Genomic DNA, 19,037 nt, shown 5'->3' with positions numbered 1-19,037 from the left:
GATCGATCCACTAGGGGAGTTCCCTCTGCAGCAGGAGCTAAAAGGGGTCCTCTAAACCGGGTTCTAGGAACTGAAATAGTTCATAGTTCCAGAATCAGTAAAAAAAAAAGGGGGGGGGGGTCCCAACAGTTCCTAAAACTATGAAAAAGTTGTTGTTGTCCAAAAACGCCTGATGTTTTGATTTTTACTGGAATCATATTGAAGATCAAGATTAAAATCCTGTGAAAACTAAGAAATCCCACTGACCCTGAACTAGTCTCAGCGAGGCAGCGTTTGATTCATGACCCCCTCCCTGTTCCCGCTGCAGGTGCTGACCTCGGTGCCGGACTGTCCGGGTCAGATGACGGTCAACGAGCGCCCGCTGCTCGTCTGCGGCGGCGACGCCTTCAGCCACTCCAACTTCGACGGCTGCGTGGAGTCTGCACTGAGCATGCTCAGTGTGCTGAAGGCCTCGCTGTGACGCCCGTCCAGAACGACTGTGGACTGAGGATCAATCATTAAATGGATTAATTTAACCTGTTAACAGCTGATGAAGTGATTAATTACAGATTTATGTTTTACTGTTTTTGTCTTTAATAAAGTTTTGAATCGATGAACGAGTCGTCTTTTAAACATTTGAAATAGCGCTGGTGCTAACGTTGCTAACTGGACTTGTTACACGCTCACACATACATACACAGTTACTCTCCCACTATGTGGATGAGCAGAGACTCCTGATTGGACGACTTTGTAAAATGAAATGGTCATTGCAGAGGAATGGTGAGAACATTTTTGTGTGGACGAGATGATTTTTGTAAATGGAGGAAAACCTAAAGCAGCATCAAGAGGATCAACAGAGGATACACCTTGAAAACAATGAGATGTACAGAATCCTATAGGTCGGTGCTGAGTGTGTGTGTGTGTGTGTGACGGATGTGTGCTGATGAATAAAGTCAAACAGACGCAGTGAAGAAGCTGGTTTGTGGTTCCTCTGCTGCTTTCTTTGATCTTTTTATAGAAGCAGATAAGACAGAATTAGTTATGGTTTGGTGCCCACAAGGCTCAGTGTGTGTGTGTGACCCAATTTTCCCTCCTTGCCTGTTCTCCAGTCGTTTGGAAATGCGCTCAGTAGTGCCGCTGCATTGCATTGTGGGGGAAGCGATTATAAGTTCTGCCAAGTCACTGGTAGATTTCAGACAGTAATGTAGAAACCTGGAGTCTGTGCTCACATCGTCATCTCTGCAGGGTCGACGTGTTCCCGATCTTTATGACGTGATGATTTATGGACGTATTTTTAATCTGTATATCGTTTTTTGGGGGCTTCTCCGTCGGTCCAGTGTGACGGGAATACTGGTGCAAGCAGAAACCTCTGGTGTTGAAAAAATATAGCCGATGCTGAAGTGTAAAATCCTGCAGTTCCTGGAGTGTCCACTAGAGGCTGGCTGCAGAAGCACAGGAAGTCACATACACACCCATTCTAAAAAGCCAGTTTTTACAGCAGAGATTAACATGTTTACAGCCTGGTTCAAAAAAAAAAAAAAACAGGTCTGATTAGCTCATGTCTCGATCTTCGAAGGTTGAAAATCTTTCAAGACGTTTCACCTTTCCTCCACCGAAAGGCGTATTCAATTCTAAACTATCTCTGTTCTCCAGATAGTTTAGAACTGAAGACGCCTTTTGGTGGGGTAGAGGTGAAACGTCTTGAAAGATCTTCAACCTGTCCAGTTATCTTTAGATCAACCTTTTTATTTATTTTTTTGCATGGTGTTGCATCTCTTTCTGGTTGTTTCAAGTCCGTCTGCTCTGCTTTTGTGAATGGTTCCCTAACGACTTCCCTTCATTCTTAATGGGAGTTGTAGTTCTTAAAAATAAAATACCACCAATAAGTATCACGGACACCGATAGCTGTTTATAAATAGTTTATTCACCTTTACAGTGTTTTTATTTTATTATAAAACAAGGAAGGGGAAGAATAAAGAACTGGGTTGAGGGACGGGGGGGGGGGGGGGGGGACGGGGGGGGTCAGTTTAACATGAAATGTTGTTTCCATGGTGATACAGGCCCGTAGTTATGATGTTTTTTTTTTCTTTTTCAATTTGATTGATTACAAAATCAATGCCTGGCAATTAAAAACAAGACAATCATCATCATGAAACAGAAACACTGTAGATCACGGAGCTGAAAACCCGAAAGCTAAACAACTCGACCTTCTGCTCCTGAAGAAACAACGCGAAAAAGTTCAGAATCTGTACCAAAAAAAACAAACCCAAAATGGATTCTCCATTGTCTTGCTTTTTTATGCAGATGATGTTGTTCTTTAGTGGAGAAGCTACCGAGATGGACAGAGGTCGTGGTTGTAGCCGACTCTGGGCTGTAGACGTTTTTTTTTTCTCATCAGGAGCAGAAAACGGTCGTTGGCTTCAGGTAAAGGTGCGGTCACAGGACGCCTCATTATGAACACTTCCTCACTAATTCACCTCAGGAGAAGCTGAAATGACACATTCAAGAATGAACGTCCTGTTTTAACGGGATCTCCGGCAACTACTCAGGTTTGAGGGATTTTTAAGTATGTACTTGGAGCGAAGAGAAAACACTGATACACTGAGTTTGAAATGTTGACTCCATTATTCTAGTGAAGCTTTTTTACACATCATGAAGCCGACTATGCTAACGTCACGTTTCTTTAAAACAGAGCGCAGGGCAGTTAGCCCGAGGGCGAGTGTGACCGCACCTTAAGGCAAAAACAGTAGAGAGTACATGAATATTGACGGTGTTCACTTTGTAGACTCCAAACTAAAACATACAAAAAAAACAAAACAGAGTCTGAGCTTCATTTTGGCAGGTTTTGGTATGAGATGTAAACAGAAAGGTTTGAAGCATCGTCGACAAAACAAAGAAGCGTTCTCACTGAAGGAATTACACAAGTTTGAGTTTTCGTCTATGATGTGAAACTGTTCGTGTAACCCAGGATCATTGAAGGTTGGAAGTAAATTTTTCTGGGGCCAAGAAGCCAAGTTCAAGGATCCTTTACAGATTCCAGATTCAGACACTTCAATTGGAAAAGTGGCTAACATTTAACTGTTGCGGTCCAGGGTTTTGTGTGAACCCTAACTGATTCTCGACTTTCCTGTGGTTTTCTGGGGGATGGGTCTGACAAGATCCCTGAACGTCTGATGGGACTTGGGTTTCAAAACATTTCTTTCAGAGTTTTTGTTGCAAGGTTTTTGCATGTCGCCAAATCATTGAATTTTGTGTTCAGGACAAAAATCTTTTATCCTGACTTAAGGCTGTTTTTTCTAACCTTTCCAACAACAACAACCTCCGTCTAAATAACCCCATATGTGTTGCCAGCGACTGACACCGCTATAATTGTCAAAAGTAAAAGACGAAGAGCACCTCAAACAGTCAGAGGACATGGACAGCACCAACCTGGCCTCAAGTACCCAAAACCCGGTATGGGGGTGTTTGACCAATGTTCAACAGGAAGTATTACAAATCAGGTTTTTCTACACTTTGTCTTCCCAACAGCAGTTTTTAAACTTGCTTAGATTCTATTTTTAATGGTTGAAGACTATAAAAAAGACATTATCAATTTGCTCGATTGCCCATGTTCACATTTTGAAGATTTGGCTGTTAAAACATTTTAAGATGTACGCATTTCGATTTAAGGCCTGGAACCAAACTTGGGCAATGTTTGGCGACATTTACTTGACATTTCATACCCGCCTCCTGATGAACACATGTATCAACCAATTAGCTGGTTGGATGTGCAAATATCGCAAGTTTTAATACGATTCTGGATGCTATGGGAGGTAAAAGGGAAGATTGTATCACCAATGGAGAAGTTATCAAAGAATTACTTGTTTGATAAAGAGAATTCAACGGATCTAACCTTGACTGAGCAATTCCATTTGACGCCCAATAATGGTTATGATCCTGGGGAAAATTTAGGTTTGCTGGTTCTACTTCTGGAATCCAAACTGTTTCAAGTAGCCGTTCTGATTGAACATTTTTAGCTCCTAAACTCCTCTGTTGAACAAGTCCACACGGTTGATGACAGGAGGTGAGGCCAGGCCTGACAGCACCTAACAGGACTCAGGACAGGAAGTGTGTTGCTGTTGCTTGTCAAACACACAGAGAGAGAGCCTGTGGATATAGCGCCACTGATGACAGAGCTGCTCAGCGTCACAGATCGAGACTGGACGAACACTCGTGGCTGGTAAAGAGCACCACAGAAGAGCAACAGGCTCAGAAATTTGCCCTAGCTTAGCTTAGCTTAGCACCTCAAAACCCAATAAATTCAGTGTAGGCCCACCAATGGCTGTTCAAATGGACTGGTTTACTGTTAGCTTAGCATGTAGCTAAGAGATCTAAACCTCAAGATGTGGTCACACAGGACATACTATCACAGGTAGGCAACTTCTTCTTATTCCAAGACTTAAGTCCTACTTTCTGTCCAATGCTACTGTTGTAATTCAGATGTTTAGAATCTGTCAAGAATTCCTATTTTGTTCACTTCCTTCTTTCAAGAGAAAGTGAGTCAACTTCCATTATGTTATTTGTTAACCATCAAGGGTCTCTGAGCTGAGAATTAGCCAACAACTCAGAGGTCATTTCTTGGAGGAGTTTGGGAGTATCACAACTAAGAAGGAACATGTGCCTTCTGGATGTCGGGATTAGTCCCAGACAAGTACCTGTGGAACCGTTTCCCTCCCCAACCTGTAGGGGTAGACCCTGTTCTTTTTCACATTTGGGATGTCATGACTGTAACCAAAACTCATGTCATTAGCCTTCCAATGCTGGTTAACACTGCGGCATTGACTCTGAGTTTGGGGACAGTTGACACCAAGATGGAATTAAAGGTTGGGAACGGTACTTCCCGGCATCTTCTACTGGGTCCAACAGCGACAATGGCTTCATTTGCAGAATAAAATCTAAATTTTTGTTGTTTTCAAGCCTCTGAAATGCATCTTGTGTGACCACAATCTTGAAAAGGCCTACAGGGTCGATAGCAACAACTTCAACAACTTTAGGGTCAAACAGGGCCAACACCGAGCCAATGATAGGAAGTAGCACCAAATGTTAGGACGGAAAAAAATCAGACATCAAGAATTAAACTTTTTACCCACGTCCAATCTGGAAGCAGACGTTTGTTAAGATGACCATTAAGGATGCTCCAATCTCTCAGAGCCATCAGGGCAAATTGGGCTGCTATGACAAACAAGAAGCTCTTAACAACACCTATTTCTGAAAAGTGAAGGGTTGTGTCAGTTTTAAGTCCAATTGAAGGGGCTTTTGGTGGAGAACACTTGTCTCATAGGAGGAACCTTACTTTGCCAATGTAAGAGGGTACATCTATAAAATGTTAAATGTAGTAAAAGTCCCAAATACAGGAACCTCCTTGGGAATATATTGGGATTGGTAATGCCCTGATGATAAAGAAAACGGAGCATCCCTTATGGTCACTGGCTTCTGTATAGCCCGGATGGAAAAGTCTCAAACTTGCTGTAATGCTAACATGTTTCCCAAACTGCCCAGGTTGTCAAGAGGGACAGTCGCCAAGGATTCCACAAAGTAGTAATGAATCAAACGGTTAATAGTCTACGGACAGAGTTATAGTTATAGAACATTACCTTTTATTGAACTGTCAGAAACCAAAGACACACGGAGGCTAAATCTAATGGCTCGTAAGACCGGTGGTGATCGCCTGTGGAACCTGCTGGAAGCTGTATGGTCAGCAGTCGGCTGTTGGTTCAATGACAAGCTTAAACACAACTCAAGCACCTTGGTTGATTTTGGGTTTCTCAACATTGCCTGGCCAGTAAACCCGCAATTCAACTCTTTAGGAGCACAAAAGGGAGCTGCACATGGAACAGAAATCGATCTAGATCTTTTTTTTTATTTTTTACTTGAACTCTATCAAGCAAACCCCACCTGAAGATGCCGTCCTGACTTCAAGCCTGCTCAGCTAAAACCCCACAGAGTCTCAGGAACAATCTTTCAGCTTGACAAAACTACTTACACATGAGCCATATTAGCTTTCTTGGATAGACTCATCGTGCAAAGGCATCTATATTCACGAACTGTCCTTATAATGTGCAAACCCCGCCACCGGCATGGCACCCATCAATCCGAGCGCCTCGAGTCCTAGGTTTCTGCTTTAGTTTGCATCAGTGTGTGCTAGCCTACATAAGTGTATAGATCCGGCTGAAGGAATGGTTATACTGTGTGTAGCTTGTTTATTGTTTAGCTTAATGTTGGATATAAGTCAGAGAATAACAAAAATATGTTTGCTGGAACTGTAGGAGCTGACTGAAGGGCGGAAGAGAATCCTTCTGTGCAAAACTGAAGACGGACAGACAAGACAGAAAAGCAGTAGTAGCATTTTGTTCACAGTAGGTTTGTACTGTAGGTGTCTTTTTTAGACAGTAGATGATTGACAGAACTGCAGCAGATTGTGAAAGTTTCTCTTTCCCATTGTCACATTCAAACCGTCACGTCTCTCTGTGTGCTGTTTACAAAATCCAGTCCAAACCGGCAAACACTGGTCAGATTTTTTTTGACAAAAAACCAGCAAGAAGACCCGTCCAACTTGGTTTGAAACGTAATCAAGACTGGGAAGACGGTTTAAAAAGAATCCTAGGGGGTTCAGAAGGGGAGAGTCTCCGATGTCAAGAGCAATATAAACTTGGCATGGAGAACCATCACATCTAAAAATTTATGAGGTAAAAGAATGCCTTCATGTATTTGCATTACTAACTGACTTGGACTCGTCCAAACCAGCTTAGACCATTAAGTTCACAGCGGTTGAGCGGTCCAAACTGTAAGACTGGCTTGTCGGAGAATTGACTCGTTACAAATCAGCCTACACCAACTGCTCCAAACCATTTCTCATTGGTCCACAACAACTAAGATTGAGTGGTCCAAACAGGCCAGAACTTTCTAGTACGTTGGTCCAAACTGACAAAGATAGTTTCTGTTTCTGGAGCAGCTCAACCGATCACGTCCCTGGATTATTCTGAGTCAATGGGAACAGTCGGTTTGGACCAATCCAGATATTCCAGCATGATCCAAGGTGTTCCTGTTTGATTTGATTTGGTTTGAGCTAATCTCCTACCTCAAAACAAACTGGATCAAACTGAGACGCTGTCGTTTTCTGACAGACCAGTTCTGCTGCCAAATTAATCACTGAGGGTTTTCCCAAAATGACTCATTACAAATCATCTTACACCAACTGATCCAAACCATTTCTGACTGGTCCACACCAACTAAGATTGAGTGGTCCAAACAGGCCAGAACTCTAGTATGTTGGTCCAAACTGACATGAATAGACGGGTCTGGAGCAGCTCAGGCTTTCCCCAAACAATCATGTGCTAACTTGCTTAAACCAAGTGAGTCAGACTGGATTACTCTGAGTCAATGAGGAACAGTCGTCTAAGTTGGTTTGGACCAGACCAGACGGTCCAGCATTGTCCAAAGTGTTGCTGGGTTTGTTTTGATGTGTGGAAACTTAAAATCCAGTTTGAGCCACCTCAAAACAAACTGGGTCAAACTGAGACGCTGTCGTTATCTTAATGAGATCAATTTGGCAGCGGAACCGACAACTTCTGATGGTTAACTGATTGGGTTTCTGTTTTTAGTGTCCTTCAGTTAAGTGCCTGTTGGACTCAAGAAGGAAAATATTTTGTAAAAAAAAAAGAAAAAAAAAAAGGAAGATTGTTAGCTTAATCATTCCCTAATATGACACCAATAAAAAAAGATATAGGGGTGTTTAAACTCATGGTAATCTTTGCTGGCCTTTAAAATCAACACAAGGTCATTTCATGACAAAAAAAAAGAGTTCTACAGCGAAGTCATAGCTTTGTAAAAATTTGGACTGAACGATGCTAGCACACAGAGAGAAGAGTTGTCTCCCTGACAAAGCTTAACAGAACTGAGGATTGAAGCAGGAAGAGAAGGAAAAAAAATTGAAGATTGGTCTGCTTAACTGGAAGGTAGGAAGGAAGAAAGGAAGGAAGGAAGGAAGGAAGGACACATGGGGTTTATCCAACAAACATCTTGGTGTAGTCACTAAAGAAGTCTACTTGTCTTTCAGTTTGTTTATATTCAAGTTTTACTCCTTTATTTTTTATCTCCTGTCTGTCCATTCATCTGTCTCATTGTCCATTCGCCGTCCATTGGCCCCGCCCTCCTCACCTCTGACCGCCATGTCATGTGATTGTCCAGCTGTGCATTGGGCAGAAGATTAGAGGGAGGGAAGGGAGGGGGGTCTATACTGACCTGAGCTCTTTAATGTCAGAGTCCTCAGATCAGGCCTGGTCCGTCGGTTATATTCCCTCCGCTAGCTAACAGGCTAGTCTTAGCTTGGGGTTCATGAGTGTGTATACATACATACTGTATATATCCTGTATATATACATATACGTATATGAATGAATGAGTGTGTGTGTACGTGTTTGTGTGTGAGTGTGTGTGTGTCAGACTTTTGTGATCTGATTGTGATGGTCGTCCTCGAAAGGCTCGTTCTCCGGGTCCGAGTCCGTCGTGTCTGAGTAGCGGTAGTGATCCGGTTCGTTGTCGCTGACGTCGGGCGTCACCGAGGACGTGCTGCTCGAGTCACAGTTAGCTCCTTCCTCGACCGTCTTTGTGAAAAACAGCTTCACCTGCAAAACAGAATGAAAAACGATCTAGATTCAGAAAATTACCTGCAATTAATCGGGGGAAGATATCCTGCTGAAGAGTTTGAACGTCGATATCAGAGCTGAATGATAGTCCTCTGAGAGCGACTCTGACACACACAACTTGAGAGACGACCGACTCTACCACAGAGCCCCTTAAACGTCCTCTACAGTCGGTGAATGCGGCCACAGCATACAAAACCATATGATGTATTTTTGTAGGCCAACCCGGAAGTAGCATCTCCATGGACTCTAACCAGAATAGGCGTAGGCGTTTTGTTCAGCAGGATCATCTTCACCGATGAACGCCATTTTTATGATGTTTGAAGCGTTAATGCGGCCGACAGAAGTAAAAAGCTAACGTTATGCTACAAGCTAACTACACCACGGTGGGATGATTGTGACGTCACTAGCGTTATGCTTCAGACGATCTCCGATAAACTAATCCACGTAGCTTAATAAATAGTTTACTAACATAATATTCACCTGAACCTAAAGATTAAACCTACAGGAGACATCTCCGACTAGTGAGAGAGTTCCCGCCCTCTGTGTCCGGCGTGATGACCTTTAATGTCCCCGACAACCACTGTAGTCACATTTAGCCTCTTGTTAGCAACCGCCTTTTTAAAGACGAGTAAAAACTTCAAACTTCACAAGTGGAGGTATTACCTAACGTAGTTTATGTGCTCTAACAAAACACCAACATCTCTTCAGCTTGTGTTAACCACAGACCTTATTTCAGGAGTCTAACCACAAACACATTCAAAATCCACTTTGACTTTTAGACGTTAGACTCCATGGCGCTAACATGCTAACTTACTTCCTGGTTTTAGGACTCATTCCTGTGGCGCTCTATTGACGAGCTAATACCTGTTAGCATTAGCCCAGCCTTCCGTAAATGTCAGTTCTGTGACGGTGGTATCAGACTTTTTATTCCACACTAGGTCGTGGAAAACGAGAAAATTTAGTTTTTCTTGTTTGCGTCAAACATCGATAAAGTGGCAGCGTGACGCGCTTAGGTCACTTGACTGAAGTTGCACACGCACAACGATATCTCGTTCAGTCCTGTTTGGTATGATTTGTAACCATGGCAACCAAAATAAGAGAAGGCACCAAATATTGTTAAAAACATTTTTTTTTTTGATGCCACAAAATGACGGCAAACATCGGCAACGTGTCCGTCGGCGGTATCCTTTTTCACAAACGGCGTTGGAAAGGCGGACGACCTCGCTGAACGTCTTACCTTGAAGTTTGGGGAGAAGTTCCTGTTGGCCTTGTCCTTGTTTGCCTTGTCGAGGTCGTTTTTAGTCAAGGTCAGGACCAGGTAATCTCTGTCGTTAGGTTCTCCTCCCGTCATCATGGCGGCGGGGGTCATCATCCCCGGGTAGTGATGCATTCTGTCGCCGGGTTCCCGTGGCGTCCCGGCGCTGCCGTTCTCCAGTCTGTCGAGGCCCTCCTCCGGGCCCGGGATGAAGTAGGTGTTTACCCAAAAGTGAAACATCTTTTCCTGGAAGAGTAGAGACTGAAGTCACAGGACGGAATCAGGACAGGTGTTTCAGTTCAGACGCCGTGTCAGCGTTTTTCAACATCTGTGATTTTAAAAGAAAGGAGAATAATGGAGGTGTCTCACCTTCTTCATCATTTTGTTCTGTTTGTGGAAGAACTCCACCTTAATGTCCCCGCAGACAGGAAGTGGCTGAGGGAACTCGAACAGCATCAGTTTGTCCTCCCGCCGGGTGTGGGCGGGGCTAGAGGTGTGGATCTTCACCTTCAACTGATAAACTACAAACTGAGGATCTGAGAGGACAAAGACAGGAAGACAGGTAATCAGGAACTCAGAGAGAGACCGACAGGCAGGCAGACAGGCAGGCAGACAGACAGACAGACAGACAGACAGACAGACAGACAGACAGACAGACCCACAGAGTTAGACAGACAGACAGACAGACAGACAGACACAGACAAACGGACAGACAGACAGACACACAGACAGACAGACACACAGACAGACAGACAGACAGACACAGACAGACAGACACAGACAGACAGACAGACAGACAGACAGACAGACACAGACAGACACAGACAGACAGACAGACAGACAGACAGACACAGACAGACAGACACACAGACACAGACAGACAGACAGACACACACAGACAGACAGACACACACACAGACAGACACAGACAGACACAGACAGACAGACAGACAGACAGACACAGACAGACAGACACACAGACACAGACAGACAGACAGACACACACAGACAGACAGACACACACACAGACAGACACAGACAGACACAGACAGACAGACACACAGACACACAGACACACAGACAGACACAGACAGACACAGACAGACAGACAGACAGACAGACACAGACAGACAGACACACAGACACACACAGACAGACAGACACACACAGACAGACAGACACACACACAGACAGACAGACGTACTGCAGGTTCCTCCGGTGAACATGGGGATGGTCTCAAACAGCATCTTGTGGAAGAGCAGGGCGACAGGTTTGTAGAGCAGCTGGTTCCTCAGCAGGAAGCTGTAATAGATGACGTACCTCCGCTGGCTGGGGATGGTGACGCCCTGACAACACAGAACGCCGTTACAAACAGGCGTTCAGTCATTTCACTCTGCATGTGCAGTAAACACAGACGGGGTTTCTGGTACCTTTTTGTCGCGGGTGCGGACCTCTCCGTAGAAGTCCAGCGCATCCTGAGCCATCTTAAACTTCCCCCGGTGCAGCAGGTAGGCGCAAATCATGACGCCGGTACGACCTTTTCCCGCCTTGCAGTGGATGGCGGCAACGTGCTGCTCGTCTTCGCTCAGCCACTGATCGAGGTCCTCGCAGAACGGTTTGATCAGCTCCAGCTGGGGCGGGTTGTGGTCCTCGAATGGGTACTGAGCCACTGCGAGACACAAACAACGAGCGTGAACACCTGACTCACCTGCAGCTCGCTAACCTGATCAGAAGTCAGAGACGGGGGGAGTTTATCGAGGAGCGTTACCTTGACAGTTGAACTTTGCAGTGTCATAATGTCGCTCAGCACACCTGTGGACAGAGAGGGACACGTTACAACAAAACTCACACTCAGACAGAGTCATCTTCATGCAATATATGAGCAACAAATCATGTCTCAGCTCATTAAAGGTCACATATCCTCCTCCTCCTCTTCAGTTCAAATAAGTCTCAGAGCTCCTCAAAACATGTGTGTGAAGTTTCTTGTTCTAAATCCACTCTGATCCTGTATTTGATCATGTCTATAAACCCCTCTATTTCAGCCCTGCTCAGAACAGGCTGTTTCTGTGTCTGTACCTTTAAATATGTAAATGAGCTGTGTTAGACCACGCCCCCTCTCTGGAAGGTCTTGGGTGTGAAGGCAGACTCAGAGGGCAGAACAAACACCTAGCTGTGGGAGTGTCACCCACCTGGGGGAGGGGCTACTGCCCTTTGTGATGTCATGAAGGGAAAATCTCCAAACGGCCTGTTTGAGCACACATTTTCTGAAAAGTGGAGCAGGCAGAAGACGGAGAGGATGGACTTTTCTCATCATTGGGGGGTTTGTAGACAGACTAGGATAACGAGGGGTTAAAACTTTCCTCGTCTGCTCGGGGCCTCAACATCACTTTTGTTTTTCCTCCTCTTTCTCCACTTTAAAATTATGCTTTGCATGCAAAGTAAGATTTTACTGCAGGTCAAAAGCTGCAGACTGATTGGCTATTACCAGCTCTGTGGTAAACTGATGCTCCGTGCTCCGTCAGAAATAGAAGCCTCGCTTCACGGAGCCGGACAAGATCGACAGGAAGTCAGAGTGAAACCTTTAAAGGATAGTGGGAGTACTCACAGGTTGTAGATCTTGTAGTGATGTTTGTGTTTTGAGTCCAGAAACCTGAGAGAGAAAAAACAAAATGAAACTTTAATGCACAATTATTCACTGTGTCTTTGAACGCAGCATCTGTGACTTTTCTACCTCGTCTTACATTTCAGGATTTATTTTTTGGGTTTTACAAACTGTTGTTGTTGTTTCGAGAGATGCTTAGGCCGAGGATCTGTGGCATGAAAGGCGAGATATCAGAGTGAAGCTGCTTATGAGCTGAGTGAAGAGCACCTGGGCAGTACACAGGAAGTGACCTGGCACCTCTCCAGCTACCAGACCACCTGTCTTACTGTGGTCCGCACTCGGACTTGAACCGCCAACCCTCTGGTTCCTAACCCAAGTCCCTACACACTGAGCATACAGCAGAGCCTGCTGATACAAATGTACTACAAACCGAACCCAGAACACAACAAAAAGCAGGTGAAGGTGAAAAGTGTTCGTACCTGACGACGTCGTCGATGTTGTTCCTGTAGACTCCCTCCAGGCGCTCGGCGGGGAAACCCATGGCGATGATGTTAGGATAGATGTCTGACCACGAGTTAAGAATCAACACCAGAGAGAGGGGGGGGAAAGAGAGGGATAGACAGAGAGAGAGAGAGAGACAGAGAGAGAGAGGAGAGAGAGAGAGAGAGAGAGAGAGAGAGAGGGAGAGAGAGAGACAGAGAGAGAGAGAGAGGAGGGAGAGAGAGAGACAGAGAGAGAGAGAGAGAGAGAGAGAGAGGAGGGAGAGAGAGAGAGGGAGAGAGAGAGAGAGAGGAGAGAGAGAGAGACAGAGAGAGAGAGAGAGAGACAGAGAGAGAGAGAGAGAGAGAGGAGGGAGAGAGAGACAGAGAGAGAGAGAGAGAGAGAGAGAGAGACAGGAGGGAGAACCTAAGCCCCTCCCCCTTTCAGATGGATCACCATGGTAACATAGTTTACAGACATGCTGAAGTAGAGACGACTTGACCGGTTTAAAGAAAAATCTCTCGTCATAATAAAAGGTCCTGTGGCGTCCACCAGAGGGGGGCGGGGCTGTACGCTCAATAGTAGCCACATGGTTTACTTCCTGTCTCCGTACAAACATGAACGCCATCTTTCTCCATCTGAGACTGAATCTAACCACGAGCAGAGCAGCAGATCACCGTGATGTCAAAACATTCATTACACTGACGAGGCTTCAGGATTCAAACCTGCAGCTCGCTCTCTCTCCCTCATGCTCGCCCACTCTGCACGCTCTCCAGTAAAAAACCATGATGTCATCGAACACACACACACACACACACACACACACACACACACACACACACACACACACACACACACACACACACACACACACACACACACACACACACACACACACACACACACACACACACACACACACACACACACACACGGGTTTGAAAACGAGGATTCTGAATGAACCTTCAACAGAAGGAGACGTTTAACCATCGAGAAAGAAAAGATGGTCACTCGACTGGAAAGCATCTGAGCATGAACGTTCATCACCGCTCGTCACTCTGATGATGCTCGTTGTAATCCATATAGCGCCCTCTGCTGGTGACAATTCTACAATTCACTTATCAGACTCTTTTCTCCAAAGCGACGTACATCAGAGAGTAAGAACAACACAAACAAGGATCTAGAAAAAAGGGAACAATGTGAGTAAGAGGAAACGATCAGCTTTGAGTCTGATTGGACACACAGGTGCTGACAGGAAGTGACCAGAGGCAAAGCACAACATTGAGGGCAGTTCTTGAGAGCTCTAATCAGTATAGAAACCATCTTATAAGTCGTCGTTATCAAACAAAAACCATCGTCATTACCATCATCATCATCAATAATATGGAGACCATCATCATTAAGTTAGTAGGTATTCATGAAAGAGCTGGGTCTTTAGCTTTTTCTTAAAGGTGCAGAGGGACTCTGCAGATCACATGGAGTTTGGAAGTTCATTCCACCACCGGGGGGCGACAGAGGAGAAGAGTCTAGTCAGCGTCTTAGGACCCTGTTGTGAAGGTTGGATCAGACGCCTTTCATTGGCAGAGCGTAGTGGGGGGGGGGTGTTAACCGAGTGTTATCGGTGCATATCTGCCATCAAATTAGTTGATACCGGGGGTGCGCTGGTGGCGTAATGATTAGGGCGTGCGTCCCATGTGTTGAGACTCTCGTCTCGAGCGGTAGGCCCGGGTTCGCCTCCACCCGTGGCCCCTTTCCACATGTCATTCCCCTCTCTCTCTCTCTGACTCTATCCACTGTCCTCTCTCTCTCTGGTTTCTGACTCTATCCACTGTCCTCTCTCTCTCTCTGGTTTCTGACTCTATCCACTGTCCTCTCTCTCTCTCTGGTTTCTGACTCTATCCACTGTCCTCTCTCTCTCTGGTTTCAGACTCTATCCACTGTCCTCTCTCTCTCTGGTTTCAGACTCTATCCACTGTCCTCTCTCTCTCTGGTTTCAGACTCTATCCACTGTCCTCTCTCTCTCTCTGGTTTCTGACTCTATCCACTGTCCTCTCTCTCTCTCTGGTTTCAGACTCTATCCACTGTCCTCTCTCTCTCTCTGGTTTCTGACTCTATCCACTGTCCTCTCTCTCTCTCTGGTTTCTGACTCTATCCACTGTCCTCTCTCTCTCTCTGGTTTCTGACTCTATCCACTGTCCTCTCTCTCTCTGGTTTCTGACTCTATCCACTGTCCTCTCTCTCTCTGGTTTCAGACTCTATCCACTGTCCTCTCTCTCTCTGGTTTCAGACTCTATCCACTGTCCTCTCTCTCTCTGGTTTCAGACTCTATCCACTGTCCTCTCTCTCTCTGGTTTCAGACTCTATCCACTGTCCTCTCTCTCTGGTTTCAGACTCTATCCACTGTCCTCTCTCTCTCTGGTTTCAGACTCTATCCACTGTCCTCTCTCTCTCTGGTTTCTGACTCTATCCACTGTCCTCTCTCTCTCTCTGGTTTCAGACTCTATCCACTGTCCTCTCTCTCTCTGGTTTCTGACTCTATCCACTGTCCTCTCTCTCTCTGGTTTCAGACTCTATCCACTGTCCTCTCTCTCTCTGGTTTCAGACTCTATCCACTGTCCTCTCTCTCTCTGGTTTCTGACTCTATCCACTGTCCTCTCTCTCTCTGGTTTCGGACTCTATCCACTGTCCTCTCTCTCTGGTTTCTGACTCTATCCACTGTCCTCTCTCTCTCTGGTTTCAGACTCTATCCACTGTCCTCTCTCTCTGGTTTCTGACTCTATCCACTGTCCTCTCTCTCTCTGGTTTCTGACTCTATCCACTGTCCTCTCTCTCTCTGGTTTCAGACTCTATCCACTGTCCTCTCTCTCTCTGGTTTCAGACTCTATCCACTGTCCTCTCTCTCTCTCTGGTTTCTGACTCTATCCACTGTCCTCTCTCTCTCTCTGGTTTCTGACTCTATCCACTGTCCTCTCTCTCTCTGGTTTCAGACTCTATCCACTGTCCTCTCTCTCTCTGGTTTCAGACTCTATCCACTGTCCTCTCTCTCTCTCTGGTTTCTGACTCTATCCACTGTCCTCTCTCTCTCTCTGGTTTCAGACTCTATCCACTGTCCTCTCTCTCTCTCTGGTTTCTGACTCTATCCACTGTCCTCTCTCTCTCTGGTTTCAGACTCTATCCACTGTCCTCTCTCTCTCTCTCTGGTTTCTGACTCTATCCACTGTCCTCTCTCTCTCTGGTTTCAGACTCTATCCACTGTCCTCTCTCTCTCTCTCTGGTTTCTGACTCTATCCACTGTCCTCTCTCTCTCTGGTTTCAGACTCTATCCACTGTCCTCTCTCTCTCTGGTTTCAGACTCTATCCACTGTCCTCTCTCTCTCTCTCTGGTTTCTGACTCTATCCACTGTCCTCTCTCTCTCTGGTTTCTGACTCTATCCACTGTCCTCTCTCTCTGGTTTCTGACTCTATCCACTGTCCTCTCTCTCTCTGGTTTCTGACTCTATCCACTGTCCTCTCTCTGCATTAAAGGCACGAAAAGCCCCAAAACAATTCTTAAAAAAATAGATATATTAGCCGATACCGATAATCACATGATTTGCTGATATCGGTCGGGTGATTAATCGGTCGGCTGTCCTCAAACATACTGGGAGCATTAAAGCGTATCCAGCGTATCAAACGGGAGCAGCGACGTCCTGGAACACACCTGGAGGAGATCGGGATAAACAGCTGACACTCTCCTCGCGCCGAGCAGACGAACCACTGTGAATTTTGAAAATTCGTACTACGAATTTTCAAAATGAAAGCATCGGACTCTGTGTGTGCAAAGTTTGTTATCGGAGTACCCTAACCCGAAAAAATAAAATGGAAAGACCTAAAGTCACATTTTCCTGGTTTCAATCTAGCGTTTCTGTGCTAACTGCGTTTTCACTTCCTGTTTCAAATATCTGATGACTCATCAAGCACTCATTCAACCAACTAAAAAGCTTGGCCGTATTTTTAAGCCCCTCCCCCATAACTATAAATTCTAACAGTTACCGCCCAACATGCACGATCTAAAAGCTAGCGATTTTGTTAAGCGTCGTCAGTGAGTGATTGATATTCAACGATCCAATCAAATTCATCCCAACGCTACAGTAAGTCCCGCCTCTTTTCTATGATTGGTTCTATCCGGCATCAGTCGGATACTGTCAAATTGACGACATTAATGCTGCGTTCATGTGGCATTCAACGAGTTTCCGAGTTGTAAAATGCACATTAACATCTGCTCAAGTCCCGCCTCTGATTAGGCTCACAGCCAATCACAGATTAAGGTTTTTTTTGGGGGGTGGCCAATTTCCAGGGGGGCCCATGCCACCCCTGTGGACACGCCCCTGCTGTCATAAAGTCGTGTTGAACGCGAGCAGCCCGTTTCCAGTCATGACCTCATTATTATTATATTACATGTTATTATTTGAATCCAGAGCTGAACCGGGCTGAACCGGGCTAAACCTGACCCGGGTTAGACTACAGTATAAAGGATACAGGTGAGGTCCAGGTCGAAGCCGTCCTCCTGGTACCGTCTTTTGTTCCTGCTCACGATTTCTTTTATTAGGTGAGCCATGGCCATGGAGGCGACAGGAAGTCCAGACCCTGGATCAGGTCCTCGGTCCTCGGTCCTCGGTCCTCCCTGGTTACCGGGGACAGAAGCTAACTGAGACGGCTAAGTTAGCACCGAGTGAACCAGCAGAACACCCGATCTTCAAAAAGGTTTTCACAGATTAATCCCTCATGAACAACATTCAGTCCGTGTGCATGTAGAAGTACTCCGGTAACGAGCTCCGGTGTGGCGAAGCGGCTAACCGGCCTTTAGTTGACAACGAGCCCGACCGTCGGTGCTGTTTTCTGGGTCAGAACTAAGGGGGCGTCGGGGCCTCCTCCCTGCTCCCACTGCGGGCCCGGGTTTCCAGGTCCCCCCCCGCCTGGAGACTAAACCATGCGCGGGTTTCTGTCCCCTTTGTGTCGCGGAGCTCCAGACGACGGATGGATCCGGTTGGACTGTTACCGGCGTCGGTGTACCGCGGAGACGCCGTGACTGGACGCAGATCAGCGGAGAGGCGCCGCTTTGAACGGAGGAAGAGACGAGACGCGGCTGACGCTCCGCTGACACACTCAACGTCAAGTTAGCGGGAAAGAAGCGCCGCGCACATCCGGTTTACGCCTTCAAAATAATGGCATCATTTATAACTCAAGCGTCACAGGTTAATTTATCATCAAAACTAAACTTAAATAAATAAAAAAAAAAACTACATTGTATTCATAAGAAATGAGTTCAGGAGAATAATGAATCCACCCAAAAATTACAGGTAAACTCCTGTGCACGTTCTTAATTGCACAAATCCGTTGACAACCTAACAGCACAGTAGATACCGTGTAATATTCTATTATTGTATTTTTTTTTATTTAACTGATGTTAATATGTTTGATTTTTCATTTCTATATTTATTTTTATTTTTAATAGTTATATTCCTGTTTCCTGTTTTCTTGAGCTGCTGTCACGCAAAAATTTCCCCCATGGGGGATCAATAAAGTTGATCTTTATCTTTAGCACTGTAATGTGGAGGAGTTGCATTAAAAAAAAAAAATAAACCAAGAAATTACCAACTATTTGGTGTACTGTCTAGGAGTTTCTATTTTTGTTGCGCTGGTATTGTCGATATAATTTGATTTATTATTATCCAATCGAAGTTTAAAACCCCGGTATGGAGACGACCTCATTAAACTGTATCATATGTAGTACTTAAATATATTTAAACATGATTTAACTTGACTACATTTGTTTTCTAATTCAGTAAAGACTAAAATAATGAACAAAACAGTTGACAAATTAGTAAAGAAGTTACTGCAGTTTTACCAATAATGGCTGATGTCAGAACACTCTCAGTAATAGTTATGCTTCCTTTGAATAAGTGTTATAGCTTTCTAAATTAGCTTCAAATTCTACAACCTGTAATTTAAAGAAAAATGTAAATATAAAGAAAATCATGGTTTAAGATAAGAGGTGG

The 19,037-nt window shown here is 45.1% G+C and overlaps 2 protein-coding genes across 6 annotated transcripts in view; one reads left to right on the top strand and one right to left on the bottom strand.

The window, feature by feature from the left end:
* The window catches only part of rnls (renalase, FAD-dependent amine oxidase), a 5,588-nt gene extending 4,996 nt beyond the window's left edge, over nt 1-592 (top strand). For all 4 annotated transcript variants that reach the window (XM_029282098.2, XM_020657612.3, XM_029282099.2 and 1 more), the window contains one exon: nt 308-592. In XM_029282098.2, coding sequence (XP_029137931.1) covers nt 308-460 — 153 coding nt within the window. In that variant the 3' untranslated portion in view covers nt 461-592. The remainder of the gene's footprint in view (nt 1-307) is intronic.
* A 1,289-nt stretch (nt 593-1,881) lies between these two features.
* ptenb (phosphatase and tensin homolog B) lies at nt 1,882-18,447 on the bottom strand. 2 transcript variants are annotated; one of them, XM_065949243.1, is made up of 9 exons: nt 17,518-18,447; nt 12,999-13,083; nt 12,523-12,567; nt 11,686-11,729; nt 11,348-11,586; nt 11,122-11,263; nt 10,287-10,453; nt 9,900-10,163; nt 1,882-8,641 (listed from the first exon to the last, which is right to left on the bottom strand). In XM_065949243.1, exons 1-9 carry the CDS (start codon nt 17,600-17,602, stop codon nt 8,456-8,458), a joined length of 1,257 nt encoding a protein of 418 aa, XP_065805315.1. In that variant the 5' UTR covers nt 17,603-18,447; the 3' UTR covers nt 1,882-8,455. The 2 variants fall into 2 exon arrangements, with proteins under 2 accessions (XP_065805315.1, XP_065805314.1); XM_065949242.1 differs by having other exon boundaries at nt 9,900-10,178; nt 17,518-18,446.
* Between the last annotated feature and the right edge of the window lie 590 nt (nt 18,448-19,037).

The sequence above is a fragment of the Labrus bergylta genome, chromosome 21, assembly GCF_963930695.1.
Source record: "Labrus bergylta chromosome 21, fLabBer1.1, whole genome shotgun sequence".
Lineage (NCBI taxonomy): Eukaryota > Metazoa > Chordata > Actinopteri > Labriformes > Labridae > Labrus > Labrus bergylta.
The sequence above is the reverse complement of the archived record's forward strand: the minus strand, read 5'-3'. Positions and strand labels throughout refer to the sequence as shown.

Coding starts and splice junctions, on each gene's coding strand:
- ptenb (XM_065949242.1), bottom strand. CDS start 17,602: ATGGCCATGGCTCACCTAATAAAAGAAATCGTGAGCAGGAACAAAAGA. Junction 10,179..10,286: donor AGAACAAAATGATGAAGAAG/GTGAGACACCTC, acceptor CTGTGACTTCAG/TCTCTACTCTTCCAGGAAAA. Junction 8,642..9,899: donor ACTTCTCCCCAAACTTCAAG/GTAAGACGTTCA, acceptor TCTGTTTTGCAG/GTGAAGCTGTTTTTCACAAA.